This window comes from Xyrauchen texanus, chromosome 38 (assembly GCF_025860055.1).
Source record: "Xyrauchen texanus isolate HMW12.3.18 chromosome 38, RBS_HiC_50CHRs, whole genome shotgun sequence".
Lineage (NCBI taxonomy): Eukaryota > Metazoa > Chordata > Actinopteri > Cypriniformes > Catostomidae > Xyrauchen > Xyrauchen texanus.
The window spans coordinates 32,703,025-32,725,239 of NC_068313.1; the positions used below are offsets into that span (position 1 = coordinate 32,703,025).

At 36.6% G+C, this 22,215-nt stretch overlaps 2 protein-coding genes across 3 annotated transcripts; one reads left to right on the top strand and one right to left on the bottom strand.

Annotated features, from left to right (window-relative positions):
- Positions 1–1,938: 1,938 nt before the first annotated feature.
- LOC127631851 (40S ribosomal protein S5-like) lies at positions 1,939–6,334 on the bottom strand. The gene is made up of 6 exons (XM_052110227.1): positions 6,289–6,334; positions 5,675–5,782; positions 3,974–4,183; positions 2,443–2,571; positions 2,186–2,284; positions 1,939–2,055 (listed from the first exon to the last, which is right to left on the bottom strand). Exons 2-6 carry the CDS (start codon positions 5,780–5,782, stop codon positions 1,987–1,989), a joined length of 615 nt encoding a protein of 204 aa, XP_051966187.1. The 5' UTR covers positions 6,289–6,334; the 3' UTR covers positions 1,939–1,986.
- A 3,043-nt stretch (positions 6,335–9,377) lies between these two features.
- Positions 9,378–20,278, top strand: LOC127631846 (calcium-binding protein 39-like). 2 transcript variants are annotated; one of them, XM_052110222.1, is made up of 10 exons: positions 9,378–9,531; positions 14,303–14,368; positions 14,453–14,609; positions 14,696–14,860; positions 16,107–16,225; positions 16,815–16,983; positions 17,114–17,173; positions 17,433–17,498; positions 17,799–17,942; positions 19,075–20,277. In XM_052110222.1, exons 3-10 carry the CDS (start codon positions 14,496–14,498, stop codon positions 19,261–19,263), a joined length of 1,026 nt encoding a protein of 341 aa, XP_051966182.1. In that variant the 5' UTR covers positions 9,378–9,531; positions 14,303–14,368; positions 14,453–14,495; the 3' UTR covers positions 19,264–20,277. The 2 variants fall into 2 exon arrangements, with proteins under 2 accessions (XP_051966182.1, XP_051966183.1); XM_052110223.1 differs by lacking the exon at positions 17,433–17,498 and having other exon boundaries at positions 19,075–20,278.
- The last annotated feature ends 1,937 nt before the right edge of the window (positions 20,279–22,215 follow it).

Genomic DNA, 22,215 nt, shown 5'->3' on the forward strand with positions numbered 1-22,215 from the left:
AATGTCCAGTATAGAACAGAGCACACTAGGTACTGTATCCCACAACACAATGCGCTTGACCTTCCATTTCAAGTGTAATGAACGATAAACAAGTAATAAAAGCTACATTTACCAACATCTTCACTTATCTGTTGGAACTGTGGTTTACATTTTTGGATTAAAAATGCAAAATAACCATTTCTGGTTCCAAGATTACTGGCCACCACTGACCGAAAAATCAACTATGTGGTTTATCATTGCACAATGCATTCTTTCACACACCTTTTTAAAGAACAGCCAGAATATTAGTACCATGCTGTGTTTAGCAAACTAATAGTGCTGTGAAAAAGTATTTGCCCCCATCCTGATGTCTTCTGTTGTTGTGTATATGTCATACTAAACTGTTTAAAAATTAAAACAAAATCTAACATAAAATAATGGCAATCTGAGTAAACACAAAATACAGTTTTTAAATGATAATGTTATTTATTGAAGCAAAACTGATATCCAATACGAACTGGGCCTGTGTGAAACGTATTTGGCCCTTAGTTCCTAAATTCCAAAATCTATGAAAAAGCATTTATAATGGGGTTCCTCTGGACTAGACACACCAAGGCCTGATTACTGCAAGACCTGTTAAATCAAATCAACACATAAATAGAGCTTTTTCAGCAGCATGAAGTTGGCTAAAAGGTCTCACCAAGTAGCACACTATGCCATGGTCGAAAGACATTCCAGAAATGATAAGGAAAAGGGTGAAGTACATCAGTATGGGAAGGGTTGCAAAGCTATTTCAAAGGCTCTGGGACTCCAAAGAACCACAGTGAGAGCCATTATTATCCAAATGGAGAAAACTTGGCACAGTAGTGAAAATTCCCAGAAGAGGCAAAACTTCCAAAATTCCAAGAGCACAGCGACGACTCATCCAGGAAGTCACAAAAAAGCCAAGGACAGCATTATCACTATCAGAAAGACACTGGTCTTTATTGGCATCCATGAAAGCGTTGCAAGAGAAAAATCACAGCTAATCCAGAAGCACATTAAGGCTCATATGAATTTTGCCAAAACACACCTTGATGATCCTCAAAGCTCTTGGGAGAATGTTCTGTCGACTGATGAACTGAAAGTTAATCTGTTTGTAAGACATGGGTCCTGTTTCATCTGGCATAAATCAACCAGAGAATACCACAAAAATAACATCATATCTAAAGTCAAGCATGGTGATGGTAGTGTTATGGTGTAAGGATGCTTTGCTGTTTTAGGGCCAGGATGACTTGCAATAATTGAGGCAAACATGAATTCTGCTCTCTAACAGAAAATCTAAACGAGAACGTCTGGTCATCAGTCCATGAGCTGAAGCTCAAGTGCATCTGGATTATGCAGCAAGACAGTGATTCAAAGCATAGAAGTCCACATCTGAATGGCTCAAAAGGTTGAGTGTCCTAGCCAAAGTCCTAACTTGAACCTGATTGAGATGCTGTGGAAGGACCTCAACCAGGCAGTTCATGATCAAACCCGCCAATGTGGCTGAACTAAAGCAGTTCTGCAAAGAATGGGCGACAATTCCACCACATCATTGAGTAAGACTGACCTCAAGTTATCGGAAGCATTTGGTTGCAGTTGTTGCTGCTAAAGGTGGCACAATTAGCTATAAGTTTAAGAGTGCAGTTTGTTTTTCACATAGGTGATATAGGTGTTAAATAACTTTTTTACTTCAATAATATGTTGCCTTCGTTTTATGTTATATCTCGTTTGTAGATTAAAAAATACACACAAAAAAAAGCAGGAAGGGACAAATACTTTTTCACTGCACTTAATTCCAGACATGGCCATACTGTATGTCCACAGGCACAGTATACAAGACAACTGCTCTTAACGCAGGTGACATCAGCACAATGACTGTTTTACTTAGATTAACTATCAGCTTTTCCTTTGTAATATAAACACAAGGGAAAAACATAAGTTCCATTCTTCCTTTATTGTGATCCAATTTATACAAAATGTATATTAGCGGTTAGATTTGGCCACTCTCTCCAGCTCATCCTTCTTTTTGATGGCGTAAGAGTTGGAGGAACCCTACAATAAAAATAAAGAACCACTTAGTAATTTAGCAATCATCATGTAGCATAAAGCATATGATTCACAGAGGATGATCAATCACTGTGCATGTGTTGGCAACATAAGTAAAATGCTCTAGCCATCTCACCTTGGCAGCATTGATGAGCTCATCAGCGAGACACTCTGCAATGGTTTTGATGTTCCTGAAAGCAGCTTCTCTTGCGCCAGTGCAGAGCAGCCAGATGGCCTAAAACCAAAACAGAACCCATAAGCATCCACTTTATCACAAATATGAACAAAAACTTCTCAGTTTTGCTGTGATATATCAACTTAGTAAGAGGCTTAATAAGACTTAAAAAAAAAAAAAAAAAAGAAAAATATGTCTCCTAGGTTGAAAAATCAGACCTGGTTGACCCTGCGCAGAGGGGACACATCAACAGCCTGTCTCCTCACGGTTCCAGCACGTCCGATACGAGTGGAGTCCTCACGAGGTCCGCTGTTGATGATGGCGTTCACCAGGACCTGCAAGGGGTTCTGAGAGGAGGAAAGATGATCTCAGTCCAATTTGACAGTCTCAACTTCATTATGCAAGGTAAACAGATTTAATTTCTTGGTGCAGTTGCTTGAATAAAATGTCTCCAGTAATGTTCACATTTGTCCGTTTCACAATCCTCAGGGCTTTAACCTGTTGATAACGCACCGCCTTTTTGAGCACAAACCATGAAAATGACATACCAAAACTTAAATGGTTTTATTTACTGGACACTTTGGAGTATGGACATAGTTGTAGTATCTTTTGAAAGAAGACACTTTGGGCTTTATTTCCCAAGTTTCAGAATTAATATATGTTGTTATTCTTTAAAGTTTGAGAAGCTGAAGTTTATAGTAATGGAAATATTTTGTATTTTTATAATATAAAAACAATAATAAAAGTGCCAAGACAACCCAGAAATACAATGTTCTCAAAGCCACGAGTCTGAAGAAGTTATGTTCAAATTTGAAGATGATCTAACAAAAAAATGAGGTTCCTGCAGCTTTATTCTCTGTAAAATCGCTGGAAGCATCCAGAGTCAAATTAACTTGCACTGACTGGCTATTATGTATAAAACTATGCCGCATTTATAAAAATAGACTTTGGAGACACATTCATTTTGTTTACATGACTCTAATATATAAGATAATATACAGTTTTACAACATGAATGCTGCTCAGATTGCATAATTTGTTGAAGAACAATGACGAAGGCTAATTCTTTCAGGTGAGATCTCATGTAAACAATGGAGAATTTACCAATATTTCCCAGATTGATCACTTTTATGGACAAAAAGTGCTACTGGATGTTTTTCAATGAATTGACCCAAGTGTGGCGAACTGGATTCATCTGGCGATCTCATTTTCATAACAAAGGTATGAAGTCCCGTTTTGATATTGCATGTTTTCATTTGTACTCCTGGCACAAATACCTAAATTGCTGTTTCTGAAGCATTTCTATTGTGAAACAGAGACGATCAATGTTGAACCCTTAGACCTTTGAAAAGATGTATAATTAGTTAACATTAATTACATTTATAGACAATAAATTATATACTAAATGTAAGCAGTGACGTCACTACTGTGTGCGGGGGTTTTGTGTATCAACAGGTTAAAGGAATATAAATGGCAATTGTCATTCAACCTCATGTTGTTCCCAACCCATATGACTATTTTTTGGGAACACGAAATGAGATGCTAGGTAGTATTGCCGGTCTCAATTCATTTTTATTGTATGGGAAAATAGATGCAATGAAAGTGAATGTTTGGTGTTCCACAGGTTAGTTAAATGGATATTAAATGACATTTATTTTTGGGTGAAACGTCCCTTTACGTGATCTCCCATGTGTCAATGTAAACTAGGTCAATGGCAGTGCTCCAAATGTTAAATAAATGTTGTGCTCACCTCGCCAGTGAGCAGGTGGATGATCTCAAAGGAGTGTTTTACGATGCGGACGGTGAGCAGTTTCTTGCCATTGTTGCGTCCGTGCATCATCATTGAGTTTGTGACGCGCTCCACAATGGGACACTGAGCCTTACGGAAACGCTTGGCTGCATACCTGCCGCTGGAGTGGGGTAGGTACTTGGCATATTTCTCTTTTACAGCAATGTAGTCCTGTCAACAGAGACATGTTGATCTGAATGTTGGGCAAATAAATGGCAAATTGATAAAAACCACAACAAAAGCATGTTCAGGTACCTGTAATTCAAATTACCATAATGCATCCAGTAATGTTGTGTAATTTAAATTATTCTCAATGGTAATCTGTCATATAACTGTAGTATCATACAATCATACTTTCACCATAAAAATACACTATAATGAATTTAAAACAGCTTAAATTACTGGCAGTACAACAAATGTTACCATAATGCACATTACAATTTAACCCTTGTGTGACTTGAGGGACATTTTTGCCTTTTTCAATTTATTTTTTCCCATCATTTTGGCTGTGTTCATGCCAACGGCATACATTTTGCCAAAAGTGTGTATATTTTTGGGTGAATTTTGGAATTTCAACCTCAGATCCAATAATACACTGTGTACACAAAATAGTTACACTCAGGACCTTAAGGACAAAAATGTCTCCATTGAAACCGCAAAATTTTATCCCAGTGCCATTAAAGCATAAAATCACGAATTCTATGATATTATGCTTTCATTCCGGAGCACTGGCTTCAAAATTTACATTTGTAATATTATCCACCAGATAGCACAATTTCTCTCATATTTAGCTTATGGAGCATATACATGCTTTTTCCTATTTTCTGTTAGGAAAATTTAATAAATGATGCTTCTAAAATTGTGTGAGTGTGTAGGTATGTCAGAGTGTGTTTTGTATGCGTGTATTGAGAAATGTGTGTGTGTGTGTGTGTGTGTGTGAAAAAACAACAGTAGCATTATATAGGCAAACTGGCATTTAAAGGGTTAAAATCCTAAAAAAAAAAAAAAAAAAAAATTTATGAATATTTGGTAGTTGTTATCAGGACTGATGTTGGCTAAAAAAAATCAAAGTCAGTGAAAATGGAAAATAATATATGACATTTTTATGGCAGTTTTTTAACGTGGACAGTTTTGTCCTCTAAGGTACTGAGTTATTTTTATTATTATTGACACTACTCAAAAAATAATACTGACATATCCCAGACTGTGATAATCCCAAAAAAAAGAAAGAAATTCCCCTTAGCATTTAGTATACGGAAAATTAATAATTTTCCCCCCATAAAAAAACAAGAGGATTACGTAAACAAGCTGGCATTTAAAGGGTTAAATTCCTCAAAATGAATGAATATTTGTAAGTTATGATCAGAACTGATGTTGGTTAAAATATTCTCATTTAAATTGGAAAATAATAATATATTACGGCAGTTTTTGAATTTTATTTATTCTAAAACAATTAGCATTTTCTTTAAGCAACATCTAATTCACTTCTTTTGATTTTGGGATGAAATTCACATTCTTAATAGGTCTTATGACATTCAAACCAAAAATGTATTGTGCCCGAATGATCAAACTCCCTTGTAACGAAATCACAGTGGTGTGTCTCTGACATAAAAACAGCATCAAGCAAGAAAATAACAGACAGGTGAGTACCCTTGATCATACCTGCAGGGAGATGTCATTGATTTGCACATCATCTGTGCTCCATTTGCCAAAGAGTTTGATTTCTGGTGTCTCTGCAACAGCTGGTGCAGCCTCCCAATCCTCAGCCATCTATCAGAGAAAATATATAATAAAATAAAGGAGGGTCAGAATTCACGTTGTCAAACTTGCAAAATCCTAAGAATAGTTTTATTTAACATGGCTTCAGCCTAAACCTAAAAAGTACAGCCAAAAGTTAAAGACATTCATAAAAATACATGAATTCAAGTAAATCCAAGGCAACAGAAAGGGTTTTATTCCAACACATTTTATACAAAGTAATTCTAACATGAGAGGTGAATTAAACTACGATGACGGGTTTAATAACAATAAATCAACATATTCTATTCGCTTTTACACGATTGTTATGGGAGTGTGTGGGACCGGGTGATCTTTTCTAATGGAGGTGATGCGAATTCATGGACCGCTTGAGGAAAATGTTCAAAAATACTCTTCTGAAAGGTTTTACATGACAAAAGCTGGTAATATACGGTAAAGAACTCTTAACTGTGTGATTTCAGTATTTTGAGGAACGTGGAGAGGATATCAACTCTTTTAAACATGTTTTTGTTTGTTACCTTGTTAGAGTGTGTGTGTATGGCGCACTCGGGCAGGCGGAAAGGAAGAACGACACGTGGGTAGTAAAAAAAACACTTCCGCTTTGCTCAATCTACGTCCGTCTTGAAGTCTGCGTTTGTCAATGAACATTTAAAGAGAACTAGCGCCATCTGCCTTTGAGCAATGTGTTTGAACGTTTTAAAATACTGTATGTTCTACTTTTAAAGGTCCCCAAATTAAATCAAATGCTATCTTTAAAAAAAATTTTAAAAAAATATAAATATATATATATATATATATATATATATATATATATATATATATATATATTATATATATATATATATATATATATAATAAAATAAATATGTTTAAGATGTGTTTATGTTCTTTATGGCTTTGGCTTCTTTCCATATTTAACGCATTGTTTATATTATTAACTTTATTAAATTTTAACCAAATTCTGTGCTGCCAAACCACAATATAAATTTGCGTTGGTGTTTTATAGTTTTATAAAATTTTATTTAAATTATCTTTAATTATAATCTTCTGTCATCAGTGATTGGGTGCTGATACAGTTTATAGTTCAGCCAATAGAGGGAGGTATAGCCTGCACTATTTTGAATTTGACACAAACTTTAGTACATATTACACAGAAATGCTTCATTTTAGGAATGTTCACCCAAAAAAGAAAATTCTCCCATCGTTTATTCACCCTCATGCCATCCCAGACACTAATGGCTTTCTTTCTTCTGTGGAACACAAATTAAGATTTTTAGAAGAATATTTCAGCTCTGTAGGTCCATACAATGCAAGTGAATGATGACCAAAATTTCGAATCTCCAAGAAGCACATAAAGGCAGCATAAAATGTATCCACAAGACACCAGTGGGTAAATCCATGTCTTCAGAAGACCTCAGTGTCAGTTAAAGGAGAGAACATAGGGAAAGAAGAGTTGCATACTGGAGCCAGGTGTTTGACAGGGTGTGGTGCAGTGAATGTATTGCTGATGGCTGTAACCTTATCAGTAAAAAATGTGGCGAATATATCTGCTGTCAGTGATGTGTCAGGTGGTGGAGGGGGAGGGCAGAGATACCTTTTAACATGTCACACTCACAGCCTGAGAGACAGTGGGTGAATATGTTATATGTGTTTTACCCCAGTGTCACCCTAATGTTCACCACAGTGACCCTCAGTTTATGTGTGTATATTAATCAATATGTCAGTGGTCTTCAGCAGTACTGATCTTGTTTTTGTATTTATTTTTATTATTTATTTGTATATTTGTTAAATTGTTCAACTACATTTAGTTATAGATTACGATGTAGTGCTGTTTTTATACAGCCTCTGCTTTGGCAATATTGTATTGTATACAGTCATGCCAAAAATGCCACTTTGAAATTGAATTTGAAAGAAAGAAAGAAAGAAAGAAAGAAAGAAAGAAAGAAAGAAAGAAAGAAGAGAGCATCTTACTTGTGTTTGGAATCACAAACATTCTTTATTTGAACATTCCGTCAATGTAATGTAGTCTAGGGTATTTTAACTTAAATTATGACTTCACAGGGCTTTTTTGATAGGAGAATAATAATGGTAGCCAAGCTGTAAGGTCGTTCCAAAAGGAATTTACAATGAAATGACCAAATGACCACTATTTTTGAGCCCCAAAGCACCTTTCAGCCCTTCAAAGCTCTCACAATGGAGGGTAAAGCCTCTAAAGGAAATAGGGAATATGGATGATCACTTCTAAATGGAACACACCATAATTCAAATGAGTTAGAAAAGATATGGCAGTGTGAGCTAGAACTACCTAAACTATTTGCCAAGTTTCACCAAACCCATGCATAGATGCTGTAGGTGCCCATTTGTTAAATTCTACAATATTTAAAGTGTTTTATTAAGTTAAAATATTTCATAATACATTATTGCCCGTTTAAATATATGCACATGAAAAAATGTAATGCACGTTTTGTCACATTCTAATTGTTTTTATGCGTAATTTGTAGTATTTACAAGTATTTACGTTGAGTTAGCGGCATGTATAACATGTTAAAATGGTACTGTCTCTTTAAGAACAGTTCAGCTATTGTTTCGGATGAGCGGTTTCTTTACCACATCCGTGCTGTGTTTGAATAAATCTGATTGTGAAAAACAGAACGGGTATTTAAAGGGAATTAAATCAATGAACATGTATTTCGCATGGATCTCAACTAGATAATTGGACCATTGGTAACCTAAAAGGAATTTTGCCCGGGAACCCATGCTGGTCATAATCCGCCCCTGCTGCTTAGTGCCATTATACAGACCAAATTATGTTTGTCTTCCATTCAGCCTATAAAAGCCTAAGTAAAAAAAAAAAATAAAAAATTACATTTTGCATTTCCAAATACATATTTGGAAAATATGTATATATATATATTTATCTTTTTTTATTTATTTCAGTTTACTTGCTGCCAAAATACCATAGTAACAGTTATTGTTACCGCTCTACAAATTAAAATGGCATCTCCTTCAAACAGTGTAAAGCTTTCAGGATTATTCTTAATTTAATGTTTATATTTTTTATTAAAAGAATTATAATTGTATTTAATTCATTCAGTGCCAGTGGTGGCTGCTGCTGAATACAGCAGTTGTATTGAAGCAGGCCTTACCATTTTTTAAAGGGATAGTTTAAAAATAAATTTTTTACTACAAATTCTCCTCCCTGCATGGGATATGCACAAATAAGGTGTGTGTGTGTGTGTGTGTGTGTGTGTGTGTGTGTGTGTGTGTGTGTGTGTGTGTGTGTGTGTGTGTGTGTGTGTGTGTGTGTGTGTGTGTGTGTGTAAAAATAAAAAAGTGGCATTATGTAAACATTAAAGGCAAAAATCCTAAAAATGAATGAAATATTTAGTCGTTATGTTATGATCAGGACTGATGTTGGTTAAAAATAATTTCACTCAATGAAAGTGGAAAATAATATTAATATATAATATTATTATATTATTATAATAATATAATATTATTATGGCGGTTTTTTGTGTATATATAATTATTATTATTTTATTTTTTCTTACCTCGCCCAGCGTTTGGGACTTTTATTTTGAAATCACACTGGATGTGGTTTGCGGAAGTCCTCGCAGGCGTTCGTGTAGTGGTGACTGAAGCCTGATGAAAACACACACACCCACTTAAAAAAAAAAACATTACAAATAACACACTAAACTATACTTTTTCAGGATTTACACCGGCATTCGCAAGACAAGAACGAAGGAGACCCAAATAAGGTATGATATTGTTTATTTCCTTCTGCTGTATTTTGTTGCTTTAAAACTTGTTAAGTGCATACAGAGGCCCATCAGAGCTATCATTCATATACCCACTGCATCTGATGTTAGATGTGCATTTAGACTGCATATATTTTGTGTTTTGTAGCGTCTTCATTAAAAGATTTGTGGCCTGATTTATCTAAATTCATCACATCATTGCGCAAAAGAGAAAGACTGAGCCTCTAAATTTAGTGAGCAGCCTAGCTAGACAGCTTTTTGGGCATCATAGATACGTTTAACATTTACAGTCAGCATTTTTGGGCATTATATAATGATATTGTCAAAAATGCTGCCTGGGTTAGGATGAGAGAGTTCAAGTAATGCACACAAACGCATAGATTGTTGAGCAAGCGCAATTATAGGGTATATAACACTTATAGATATGAGCTGTTGGCTCAGCACAATAACAGAAATGTAGATGTACCATTCATGAAACATAAAACTTTTTGACGATTAGTCTGCTCTATTGCAGATACTGAAAATGTGTGGGCATGTATACTTTGGATTTTGACAATCTGGAAGTGTTCAAAGCTGTCTTAAATTGTTCAAAAGTATGATTTAGGAAATGCATGGTTGTTGTTTTGGTTTATTACCTGAATTGTCCTCCATACACTATATGTTGATTGGTCTGTGAATATTGATTGTTTCAGTTAGGGCACACAGATACTGTGTGCAATTGACCAGTAATTTACAGACGTATATCAGCAAGGCTGCAGTTTTTTTTTTTTTTTTTAAAGATCATTGGCATCCATTGATTACTGTTAATGCTTCTAAAAAAGTCTTGGTGACAGAAGCTTCCAGTGCACAAACATTACAGCAACAAGACAGAGATAATAATACAAATAAAAAGTGAAGAGAAAGTAAAGTATTTATAGAAATGCACAATAGGGCTATATATATATATATATATATATAAAAATACTGCACCTGAAAGAACCATTTACTGGATCATCATGAACTTCAAGGAGAGAGGTTCAACTGCAGTGAACAAGGCTTCAGGATGTCTCCGAGTGTCCAGCAAGTGCCAGGACCGTCAGGAGCTACAGTATCGTGTCACCACCAGTGCAGAGCTTGCTCATTATTGGCAGTAGGTTGGTGTGAGTGCATCTGCAGGGATTATATTGACTCTTTGCATATATATTTAATATTTTTGCCAATAAAAGCCGTTAAAACGTATGAAATTCTTCTCATTGTTTTCCAGTATACCATAGAAACATGTGAAGAAAAAAATCTACAAATACTGAAGCAGCAAATTTAGCAAAACACAAAATGTATGTCACTGCCAATACTTTTGGCCATGGCTGTCTAATATATATATATATATATATGCGCACAGTATACAAATACAAATCTGTTATATACAGAAGCAAGGGAATGTAATGACAGAAGAGTTATGGTATGTTGGATAAATAAGCTGTGTATTGCACATAATTATTGCTCAGTGGGGCAGATTCAACTGTTCATGAGATGGATAGCCTGAGGGGAAAAAACTGTTCCTGAGACTGACGGTTCTGATGCTCAGTGCTCCGTAGCACCTGCCAAAAGGCAACTGTTCAGAAAGGTAGTGGAATGGGTGAGTGGGATCCAGAGTGATTTTTCCAGTCATTTCCTCACTCTGAGAGTGTACAGTTCTTGAAGGGATAGCAGGAGGCAACCAATAATCCGAAATGTCCTTTGTAGTCTTCTGAAATCTGATTCCGTAGCTGCACCAAACCAGACAGTTATTGAAGTGCAGAGGACAGACTCAGTGACTGCTGAGTAGAACCGTATCAGCAGCGCCTGTGGCAGGCTGAACTTCCTCAACTGCCGAATGAAGTACAACCCCTGCTGGGCCTTTTCACAATCAATGTGGGTCTCCCACTTCAGGCCCTGTGAGATGATAGTGCCCAGGAACCTGAATGACTCTGCTGCCACAGTGCTGTTTAGAATGGTGAGGGGGGTTAATGTTGGGCCTAAAGACAACAATCATCTCCACTGTTTTGTGCGTGTTCAGCTGCACACCTCCTTGGGGGGCACCAGTGCTGATTGAACAGGTGCTGGAAGTGAATTTCCCATGTCTCACTAGCTGCTGCTTGTCCGTCAGAAAGCTGGTGATCCACTGTAGATGGTGATAGACATGGGGAACAGAGAGTTGGTGTAATTTGTTCTGGAGTATAGCTGGGATGATGGTGATGAAAGACGAACTGAAGTCCACAAAAAGGATCCTTGCATATGTCCCCAGTCTGTCCAGATGTTGTTGGATATGATGCAATCCCATATTGTCTGCATCATCTACATACCTGTTTGCTCAATAAGGATATTGAAGGGGATCTAGAAAGGGTCCAGTGATGTCCTTACGGTGGGCCAACACCAGTCTCTCAAATGAATTCATGACCACAGACTTCAGAGCGATGGGTCTGTAGTCATTAAGTCCTGTGGTTTTTGGTTTGGGAAGGATGATTGTGCATTTGAAGTAGCATGGGACTTCACACTGCTCCAGTGATCTATTGAAGATCAGTGTGAAGATGGGGGCCAGCTGGTTAGCACAGGATTTTAGACAAGTGGGTGAAACCCCATATGGGCCCTGTCATTTCCTTGTCTTTTGTTTTTGGAAGACACGGCACACCTCCTCTTCACAGATCTTAAGTGCAGGTTGAGTAGCAGGAGGGGGATTGCAGGAGGTGTTGATGTTTGTGTGAAGTGTAGGTCAGAGTGGGTATGGGGTTTGAGATTGGGCCTTTTAAATCTACAGTAGAACACATTCAGGTCATTAGCCAGTTATTGTTCCACTACAGTGTTGGGGGTAGGAGTCCTGTAGTTAGTAAATTGTTTCAGACCACTCCCAACTGATGCAGGGACGATAGCTGAAAACTTTTTTCTTTTGCCCCAGCTTATCAAAATAGCTAAAGCTTATCATAATAGCTGAAGTCAATAGGTTGAAGTCATTAAAACTAATTTTTTAATCACTCCACAGATTTAATATTAGCAAACCATAAATTGCCATGTCGCTTAGGATATCTAATTTGTGCATTACATGTGTAATTTTTCCAACAATTGTTTACAGACAGATTGTTTCACTTTTAATTGACTATATCATAATTCCAGTGAGTCAGAAGTTTATATGCACTAAGTTAACGGTGCCTTTAAGCAGCTTCAGAAATTCCAGAAAATTATATAAAGCCTTTAGACAATTAGACAATTAGCTTCTGATATGAGGTGTGCTGAATTGGAGGTGTACCTGTGGATGTATTTTAAGGCCTACCTTCAAACTCTGTGCCTTTTTGCTTGATATCATGGACAAATCAAAAGAAATCATGAGACCAAAGAAGGCGTTTGTAACACCAGATAATTTCCTCCAATATAATACCATGGCATTGGGCTGCGAAATGCTCCTGCAACATTTCAACATCTCATAAATATCGTATTAGCAGGTGTACCCAACTGCAGTGCATATTTAGATGACATGGTTGTATATTCATCAGAATGGGATGAACATGTGTGTCTTTTGAGAATGGTGTTTGAAAGATTTGCAGCAGCTTCTCTAACCCTCAGTTTAGCAAAATGTGAGTTTGGGCAAGCTACTGTAACATATGGTAAGGAAGTTGGTCAGGGTGGCTGATCAGAGTGATGCATAACTGACCACATGCAATCATTGCAACTCTAGCAAGGTGAATATTTAGACATATCCCTTTGCATATAACTGCAGGCAAGGCAGCTGTCTTAGTGAGCCATTGCATCTGTTTGGGTATAGATTTGCATTAGGGGGAGACATGGCGAGTGTGCTCACCAGGTCAAGGAATTGGCTACCTTGCACAAAGCTGCATGGTGATTTATCGGGTGGACGTATGGTACTGTGATGCCTGGATCCCAACTGCTTTGTGTACTGTTCAAGGCATATGTGATGTGTGCAACTGTAGATACCAAGGCCCCAAAAAGTTTTTGGACACTCATCACACATCTCCCTCAGTTTAATATGCTGGGGGAACTATATTTCACTGAAACGTATAAACTAATCAGAACATTGCCTTGTTTGTTTGAGCATCCTAACTGGTCCGACACAGCTGGCTCAACCAACGGCATGAGTTTGAGGTGGGAATACCTGTTTTCCTACCAGTTGCAGACTGGGAGAGTGTTCAAGAAACAGTTGGTTTGAAATGGTCATTATTTTATGCCATTGTTTGACACCCCTGTGTGCGTGCATCTTAAAGAAGAAAAAAATCTGTAATCATTCACTCAACCTCATGTTGTTCCAAACCCTCATGACTTCTGTGAGACACAAAAGAAGATATCAGGCAGAATGAAAGCCTCAAGTCACCATTCACTTTCATTGTATATTTTTTTTCCTTGCTATGACAGTGAATGGGACTGATGTTGTAATAGTACCTAACATCTTTTGTGTTCCACAGAAGAAAGAAATATTAATGAGGATGAGTAAATGATGACAGGATTTTCTCTTTTGGGTGAACTATCCCTTTAAATGTCAATCTTTATACTGAGTCAGTGTGCATTCTTGAGCAAGGGGCCAAGGGTCTGTAGTGCATTACTATTATAGACGTGTGTGTGTGTGTGTGTGTGTGTGTGTGTGTGTGTGTGTGTGTTTTACCTGTTGTTTAGATAGGATGTGGTTGATAATGACGATCATGTATATTGCCAGGTTTGATCAGGTGTGAGGTGAGCATTGTTTTTGTGAAGATGTTTTCAGAAAGTGTTTGACTTTTATCAACTGATCTATTTCCTTCTTCCTTTTCAGTTTCGTCTTGAATTCTAATGAAGTCAAAGTTGCTCTGAAATTTAGAGCAGTGCTGTTTCATCATAGGTACAACTCCTTTGTTTGTTCTATCTTCGGTTGAAACAGTCATTTTTCTCACAAATTTCCACAAGTCTTGTGTTTCCTGTTCAGTTTCAGGCTCTCTGCTACCTGGTTATCCTGGTGACGTGTTGGTATGCCATTCCCTTTCGGTAAGTCTCACAAGTGTCCGGCAGACATTGTGAAGAACCTGAAGGACAACATGACCCTTTTGGAGAAACAGGACATCTCGGATAAGAAGGCTGAGAAGGTACTACACACGTGTTTGGGATTATGCTGTAAAATATATCCAGTGATAAATGGTTTGTGAAATCAATTAATGAGGTGTGTTTGTAGGCCTCTGAGGAGGTGTCCAAATCTCTGCTGGCAATGAAGGAGATTCTTTACGGCACTAATGAGAAGGAGCCGCAGACAGAAGCCGTGGCTCAGCTCGCTCAAGAGCTTTACAACAGCGGTCTGCTCAGTACACTCATCACAGACCTGCAACTCATTGACTTTGAGGTGCATACTGTATTGTATATGTAGTCAGTAGACTAGACCTGAAATCCCTTAACAATATACTGTTATTATCACATAGACCGTGTCTAAAAAAACTGCGGTGCTCCTGTGCGAGGAGCTAAAACACAAGGAGGAACAGCGCAACGTTAAAAGACATCCGTCAAGTGCAAGTTTAAATAGAAAGAATATAAAAAATATCAGGTAAACTACCATTGATATATGGGCTTTTGAACATTAAGTGTTATAGTGCCAGCTATTGTCCGATCTCCACCAAATTTTGCATGCTTCTTCAGAATCGCATCGCAAATGCTATAGGCTTTTGGGCCATGCCCATATTTTTTGATCACCCCTTTATAGCCTTGCCAAATACAAAGTAACCTTTTTTAAATATATAATTATTAAGCTAGGGACTTTAATTAGTTTTTGATGAGGTTGACTGAAAACCCCATGACTAATTCTCAGGTGTTTTTTTTTTTTAAATAATCTAAAATATTTGATAAATGATTGAATCAAAATTGATCTGAATGAAGAGATCTATCATATGATATGAATAACATGTACCTGTGTGAAACACCGTTGAATATACAACCATTTACATGCATGTAAAACGAGAGGGTGCCTCCCAGTACCAATTTTTTAAACATTTTGCACAGACGTCTGGGGCAAAGAGTTACATTTCCAATCTTCCTTTTTTAACCTTGTCTAATACCTGCTGAAAGTGGATTGGTCGATTGTGGCCATGTTTTTTAAGATGTGATTGCCCTGATAGAGTTTGATGGCACCCCTGGACAAAGACACTGTCTGCTAAATTTCAAGTCGATTGGACCAGCAGTCCTATAGTTTGAGCTATTTTTAGGTTTATCATTGGTATTGCGCTACTGAGGTGTGGAATTGTTTTCATGTGTCCTCAGATAGGACCCATACATAAGTGTCCCAAATTTGGTGAAAATATCTTGTTTCTGTTTAAGAGTTATAACCAAATAAGTAAAGGTGGCCACACCCACTTACTGTAAATTTTGCCATGCCAATGCAATGTTGAATCGAAAGTTCAATTTTCTGGCACTGGTTTGGCAAACGGCCCAGGACTACTTTGGGAAAGTAAATGTAGCAAAAAAATCCAATATGGCGGAAAGATGTTCATGACAGAAATGAAATCATATCCAATTCCCATCTTAGTAAACATCTATGTGCCTGTATTATGAGACTCTGACAACCTCAGTAACTAATCTGTGTATCATTTGTTTTTTAGGGCAAGAAAGATGTGGCGCAAATCTTTAACAATATTCTGAGACGTCAGATCGGCACACGGACACCCACTGTGGAATACCTGTGTACTCAACAGAACATACTGTTCATGCTGCTTAAAGGGTGAGATGCACAAATATGTTCACAATTACATGTAATTATTTTGAAGACATTTAATTTTTAACTCGCACTTGTTATTTTAGATTAATTCATATCTAACCATTTAATACTGAATATCTCAAAGAAACGTTTGTCAGTTTAGTTACATAAGCTCTTATTTTGTTCCTTATTTCCTGCGGCTCGTGGTTAGATCAATCTCAATTTAAGGCCACGTCCACATTAATAAGTTTACTTTTGAAAATGCACTAATGCTACGTTTGCGCCTCTCATCCACATGGGAATGTCTTTTTCCTCCCCCGTAATCGAAGACTTTTGAAAACTCGCTTCATATCCGTATACTTTGGAAAACAGTTGACGTTGCGAAACCGAAAACAGTTTTTAAACGAAAATGGTTTAGTGTCTGCATGGCCTAAGAGATCAAAGGCTTCCTTTTGGTGACTAATATATATGATCTCAGATCACTACTTAGTTTTAAGATGTCTTGTAAGTCAGCAATAATGATGGTTACATCTAATCCTACATCAGCCCTATCAGCTTTAAGTCTGCATCTGATTTTCGATTGAGGCCTTCTCCTCTGAATATGCTCTTGTAGATACGAGTCTTCCGATATCGCTCTGAACTGTGGGATAATGCTGAGGGAATGCATACGGCACGAGCCGCTGGGCAAGATCACCCTCTGTTCCGAACAATTCTACGATTTCTTCAGATACGTTGAGATGTCCACCTTCGACATCGCCTCAGATGCATTCGCTACTTTTAAAGTTAGCATATTTACATAAACGTACAAGGCTTTTGTGAGTTTGTTTTGTCTGGCTGGCATCTTTGATCATTGAGACTTCATATTCGCTGTATAATTATTTTATCTGACACATTTGTTTGGTTTTCTTCCAGGATTTGTTGACGAGACACAAAATGCTCAGCGCCGAGTTTCTGGAACAGCACTATGATAGAGTGAGTCATCGGGCTCTTCTGTCATTGATTCAGTTTCCAGCATTGTCTGTTGTCATTGGCTCAGTTGTCAGTCATTTTGCACTGCAGTCGTTTCAACTCATTCTTTTGTCCTTGAATGTTTTGACTGTGAAAATCAGTGCATTATGAAAAACTCTTTACAAAGTAACAGAAAGTAATTTGAAATTTCCCCAAACACAAATTCATTCTCAAACTAATGCATACATTTATTTACCCTATGACTCAATCTTAACTGCTTTAGTTCTTTAGTGAATATGAGAAACTTCTTCACTCAGAAAACTACGTCACCAAGAGGCAGTCACTGAAGGTGAGAAACAGGCTAATATGTGTGTGTATGGTTTCAGTGGTATGATCCATTTTTAAGTGAGCTCTGCCCCTTGGTTATTGTTGCTTGTTCAGACTGCCTCATTGGGAATAATTAGAGATTTACTTTTCAGGGTTTATTTTAAGATTTGGAAAAGAAGAGACTGCATGTATCCTGTCTGGGTCCCTTGGGTCACTATTATAAGCCTTGTATTGGTCTTATAATGTGATTTTATGGTTTTTATTTGTAGATTGCACGATTACACCAGATGTGACGTGTTTTATGTTTTTTTTCTTCTTGTAGCTTTTGGGAGAGCTGCTTTTGGACAGGCACAACTTCACTATAATGACGAAGTATGTAAGCAAACCAGAAAACCTCAAACTCATGATGAATTTACTGAGAGACAAAAGCCGCAACATTCAGTTTGAGGCCTTCCATGTCTTTAAGGTACCAACACACTAACGCATAGATTTATGCTCATGCGCACCATCTTTTGTGTTCTGTCATTATTTAATTATCTTAAAGACGCCATGGAATTGCTTCTTTTGTGTTCTTTCTGTGTTGATGTATTTCCCATTTCGGCAGGACATATAAAATGGCGCATCCCTCTTTTTTTTTTTTTTTTTTTTTTTTAAGCCAAAAAATGCCTTTAGTATACATCACTGTAATGATTTTATTATTTGTTTTTACTAGTCAGAGGTAGGTTTTTTTTTTTAATTATTATTGGACAAAAAATTGAATGGTGCAAAATTTGTTATTTTAAAATATTATGCAAATTTTTTTTCCTGGGTGATAAAGATTATACATTTTAAATGGGTAAATCAGTTTAAAGTTAATTTTGTAAATTTTAAGGAGCAAACTAGCATGAAGATGGCCTCAAAACCAATAAAGCTGTTCAACCACAATGTCAGTTTGTGTGCAAACCCGGAAGGCTGATTCATCTCGGGATTTTCCTGTGGGTTTTTAGAACAGGGATTTTTGAATTACAAGTAAAATAATATTTGTGGTAAACATTACTTGAAAAGATTTTCATGTTTTGTTCTAAACCTAAATTACAGTCATACCTCAGTCGTGTATTTTAAACCTGTTGTGTCTTTTAAAAATGCATGTTGGTAACCCGTTGCAAAATAAGGACTACAACCGTTATCTATTTTGTAAAGTCAGCTCAGATGCTGATAGTAGTTGTAGTACTTAAGTAGCATAGTGATAGCAACATGCATTTTACAAACACAATAGCTTCAAAATTAGTTATGACTGTGTAGCATTTATGTTCTAGAACAAATCGTGAAAGTCTCAAGTAATTTTAACCACAGGCTTTATTTGACTAAAAATGGGAAAACCATGGCTTGAAAATGCTAATTGTCTTCTGGGTTTTTGTACTACAACCTTTTATACAACTCTATAGACATGGACTAAAAGCCTTAAAAGTCCAACTTTTTAATTCCATGTATTTATGTCTTAATTTAGTTTTCCCTTTAATAAGTGTAGTCCTTATTCAAAACACAAGCTTCGTCACATTTTATAATAACACTCTAAGTGGTGTGATAAAAATAAGCCCTGCATTTCTCTGTTCATTCAGGTGTTTGTGGCCAATCCGAACAAGACACAGCCCATCCTCGACATCTTGCTGAAGAACCAGATCAAACTAATAGAGTTCCTAAGCAAGTTCCAGAACGACCGCACCGAGGATGAGCAATTCGGTGACGAAAAGAACTATCTAATCAAACAAATCAGTGACCTCAAGAGGCCGACCCCGCAGGATGCCTGAAAATTATAAAGAAAGTCAAATAAAAGCAAAGGGAATGTCTAGACAATGTTTTGGCAACGTCTGGACAACGTTTTGGCTCTCTGCAGCAACAAGCATGTTTTAACAGATTTGTGTTTTGCTGGAAATGCTAAATGCCTTTTGAGCTCAGTAGGTGACAAAATTTGATGATTATTATCTTTGAAAGATATTTGAAAATTAGAGTAAATGTGTTTAATCTGTGGGTTTGTTGATGGTTAGTGTAGCAGCTATGCTGTCACAGCTGTTGACTCCAACATTAAGTTTGGTGTCCTAGAAACTACCGGTAATGTAAAATCTTTCTGTGGTTATGACCTCAAATTTTGTATCCTAACTACTGTAGCTCTCTGTAGAATTACACAACACCCTAGTATATCCAGTAGTCCCTTTTTGGCTGTATGTTTGGTTGATTAACTCAACCCTTTTTTTTTGACAAGTTGAGGTCATAGGCCAATCTATTGAAAATGTGTACAGGTTGCATTTCAGCAAATTAAAAGAAACAAATATATATATTTTTGCAATAGAAAAATATAGCTTATTTAGGGACCTCCAGGATTTCATTTTTTCTTTTGTGCAGTGAGATGTTATTTTCAAGGCAATTAAGCACATTTCCCCATTATTTCCCCTCATCATGAAATGCATCCCAATGTCTGGAATTTCCCTTTATTCTCATTATAGATTTTCATAACTATAATACAGTATTATTGTTTTTTCTAATACTTTAAAAAAAATACTATAATGCTTTAAATTATTGTAGTGAAATTAAAGGTTGTAATACAAATACTAACATGAGATATGAATGTTTTATATACAATATATTATTTACAATTTAAATAAAATATTATTCTTATTTGCATTAGAGTAATTTATGAATATTATACCTCATGTATAAATTAATTGGATGGGGGAAATGTGCTTAAGTGTCATGACAATAATGTCATAATGCAACATGTTTTAATGGTCCTGGACAGGTGTGTGTGTGTGTGTGTGTATGTATGTATGTGTATGTGTGTGTGTGTATATATATATATATACACACACACACACACTACCGGTCAAAGGTTTTGAAACACTTATTCTTTATTTAAAAAAAAAAAAAAAACATTTTTGTCACATTTTATAATAATAGTAAAGTCATCAAAACTATGGAATAACATAAATGGAACTTTGGGAATTATGTTGTGACTAAACAAAATCCAAAATAAATCAAAACTGTGTTATACTTTTTAGTATCTTAATAGTAGTCTTAACTTAATTTGCAGACATGTACTCTTGACATTTTCTCAACCAACTTCTTGAGGTTTCACCCTGGGATGCTTTTTAAACCGTATCGAATGAGTTCCCATCTAAGCTGGGCACTTATTGGCTGCTTTTCTTTATTATTTGGTCCACGTCATCAATAAAAATAAAAAAAATGTGTTTTATAATTAATAAATGAATATCGTGGCACAATTATATTTTTGTCTACAAAACTAATTTCAAACATTTAAGCATACACCTTCAGATCAACAGATTTTTAAGATCATGAGAAATATTTCAATCAAGTGTTTCAAAACTTCACCTCTTGTACACACATTTATATGCAGTTTAAGTCAGAGGTTTACGTTCAACTTAGCCAAATACATTTAAACTCAGGTTTTCATAATTCCAGACATTTAATCGTAGAAAACATTCCCTGGCTTAGGTCAGTCAGGATCACTACTTTATTTGAAGAATGTGAAATGTCAGAATAATTGTGGAGAATTATTTATTTCAGCTTTTATTTCTTTCTTCACATTCTCAGTGGGTCAAAAGTTTACATACACTTGTGAGTGTCTGGTAGCATTGCCTTTAAATTGTTTGAAAATTTCAAAAAAAACTTTGGTCAAATATTTTGGGTAGCCTTCCACAAGCTTCTCACAATAGTTCCTGGAATTTTGGCCCATTCCTCCAGACAGAACTGGTGTAACTGAATCAGGTTTGTAGGCCTCCATGCTCGCATACGCCTTTTCAGTTCTGCCCACAAATGTTATATCGGGTTGATGTCAGGGCTTTGTGATGGCCACTCCAAAACCTTGACTTTGTTTCCTTAAGCCATTTTGCCACAATTTTGGAGGTAAGCTTTGGGTAAGCTTTAACTTCCTGGCTGATGTCTTGAAATGTTGCTGATGTCTTGAAATTATTTCCACATCAATTTCCTTCCTCATGATGTCATCTATTTTGTGAAGTGCAGCAGTCCCTCCTGCAACAAAGCACCCCCGCAACAAAGCACCCCCACAACATGATGCCCATGCTTTACGGATTGGATGGTGTTCTTCGGCTTGCAAGCCTCACCCTTTTTCTCTCTAAACATTACGATGGTCATTATGGCCAAACAGTTCAAATTTTAATTTAAAAAAAGTTTAATTGGACCAGAGGACATTTATCCAAGAAGTAAGATCTCTGTCCCCATGTGCACTTGCAAACTGTAGTCTGGCTTTTTTATGGCAGTTTTGGAGCAGTGGCTTCTTCCTTGCTGAGCAGCCTTTCAGAATATATATCGATATTGGACTTGTCTTATATAGATACTTGTGTACCTGTTTCCTCCAGCATCTTCACAAGGTCCTTTGCTTTTTTTTGATTTGCATTTTTCACACCAAATTGCGATCATCTCTAGTTGACAGAATGCATCTACTTCATGAGCAGTATAATGGCTGTGTGGTCCCATGGTGTTTATACTTGTGTACTATTGTTTGTACAGATGAACGTGGTACCTTCAGGCAGTTGGAAATTGCTCCCAAGGATGAACCCGACTTGTGGAGGTCCACAATTGTTTTCTGAGTTCTTGGCTGATTTCTTTTGATTTTCTCATGATGTCAAGCAAAGAGGCAAATAGTTTGAAGGTAGGCCTTAAAATACATCCACAGGTACACCTCCAATTCAGTACACCACCTGTCAGAAGCTAATTCTGTAAAGGCA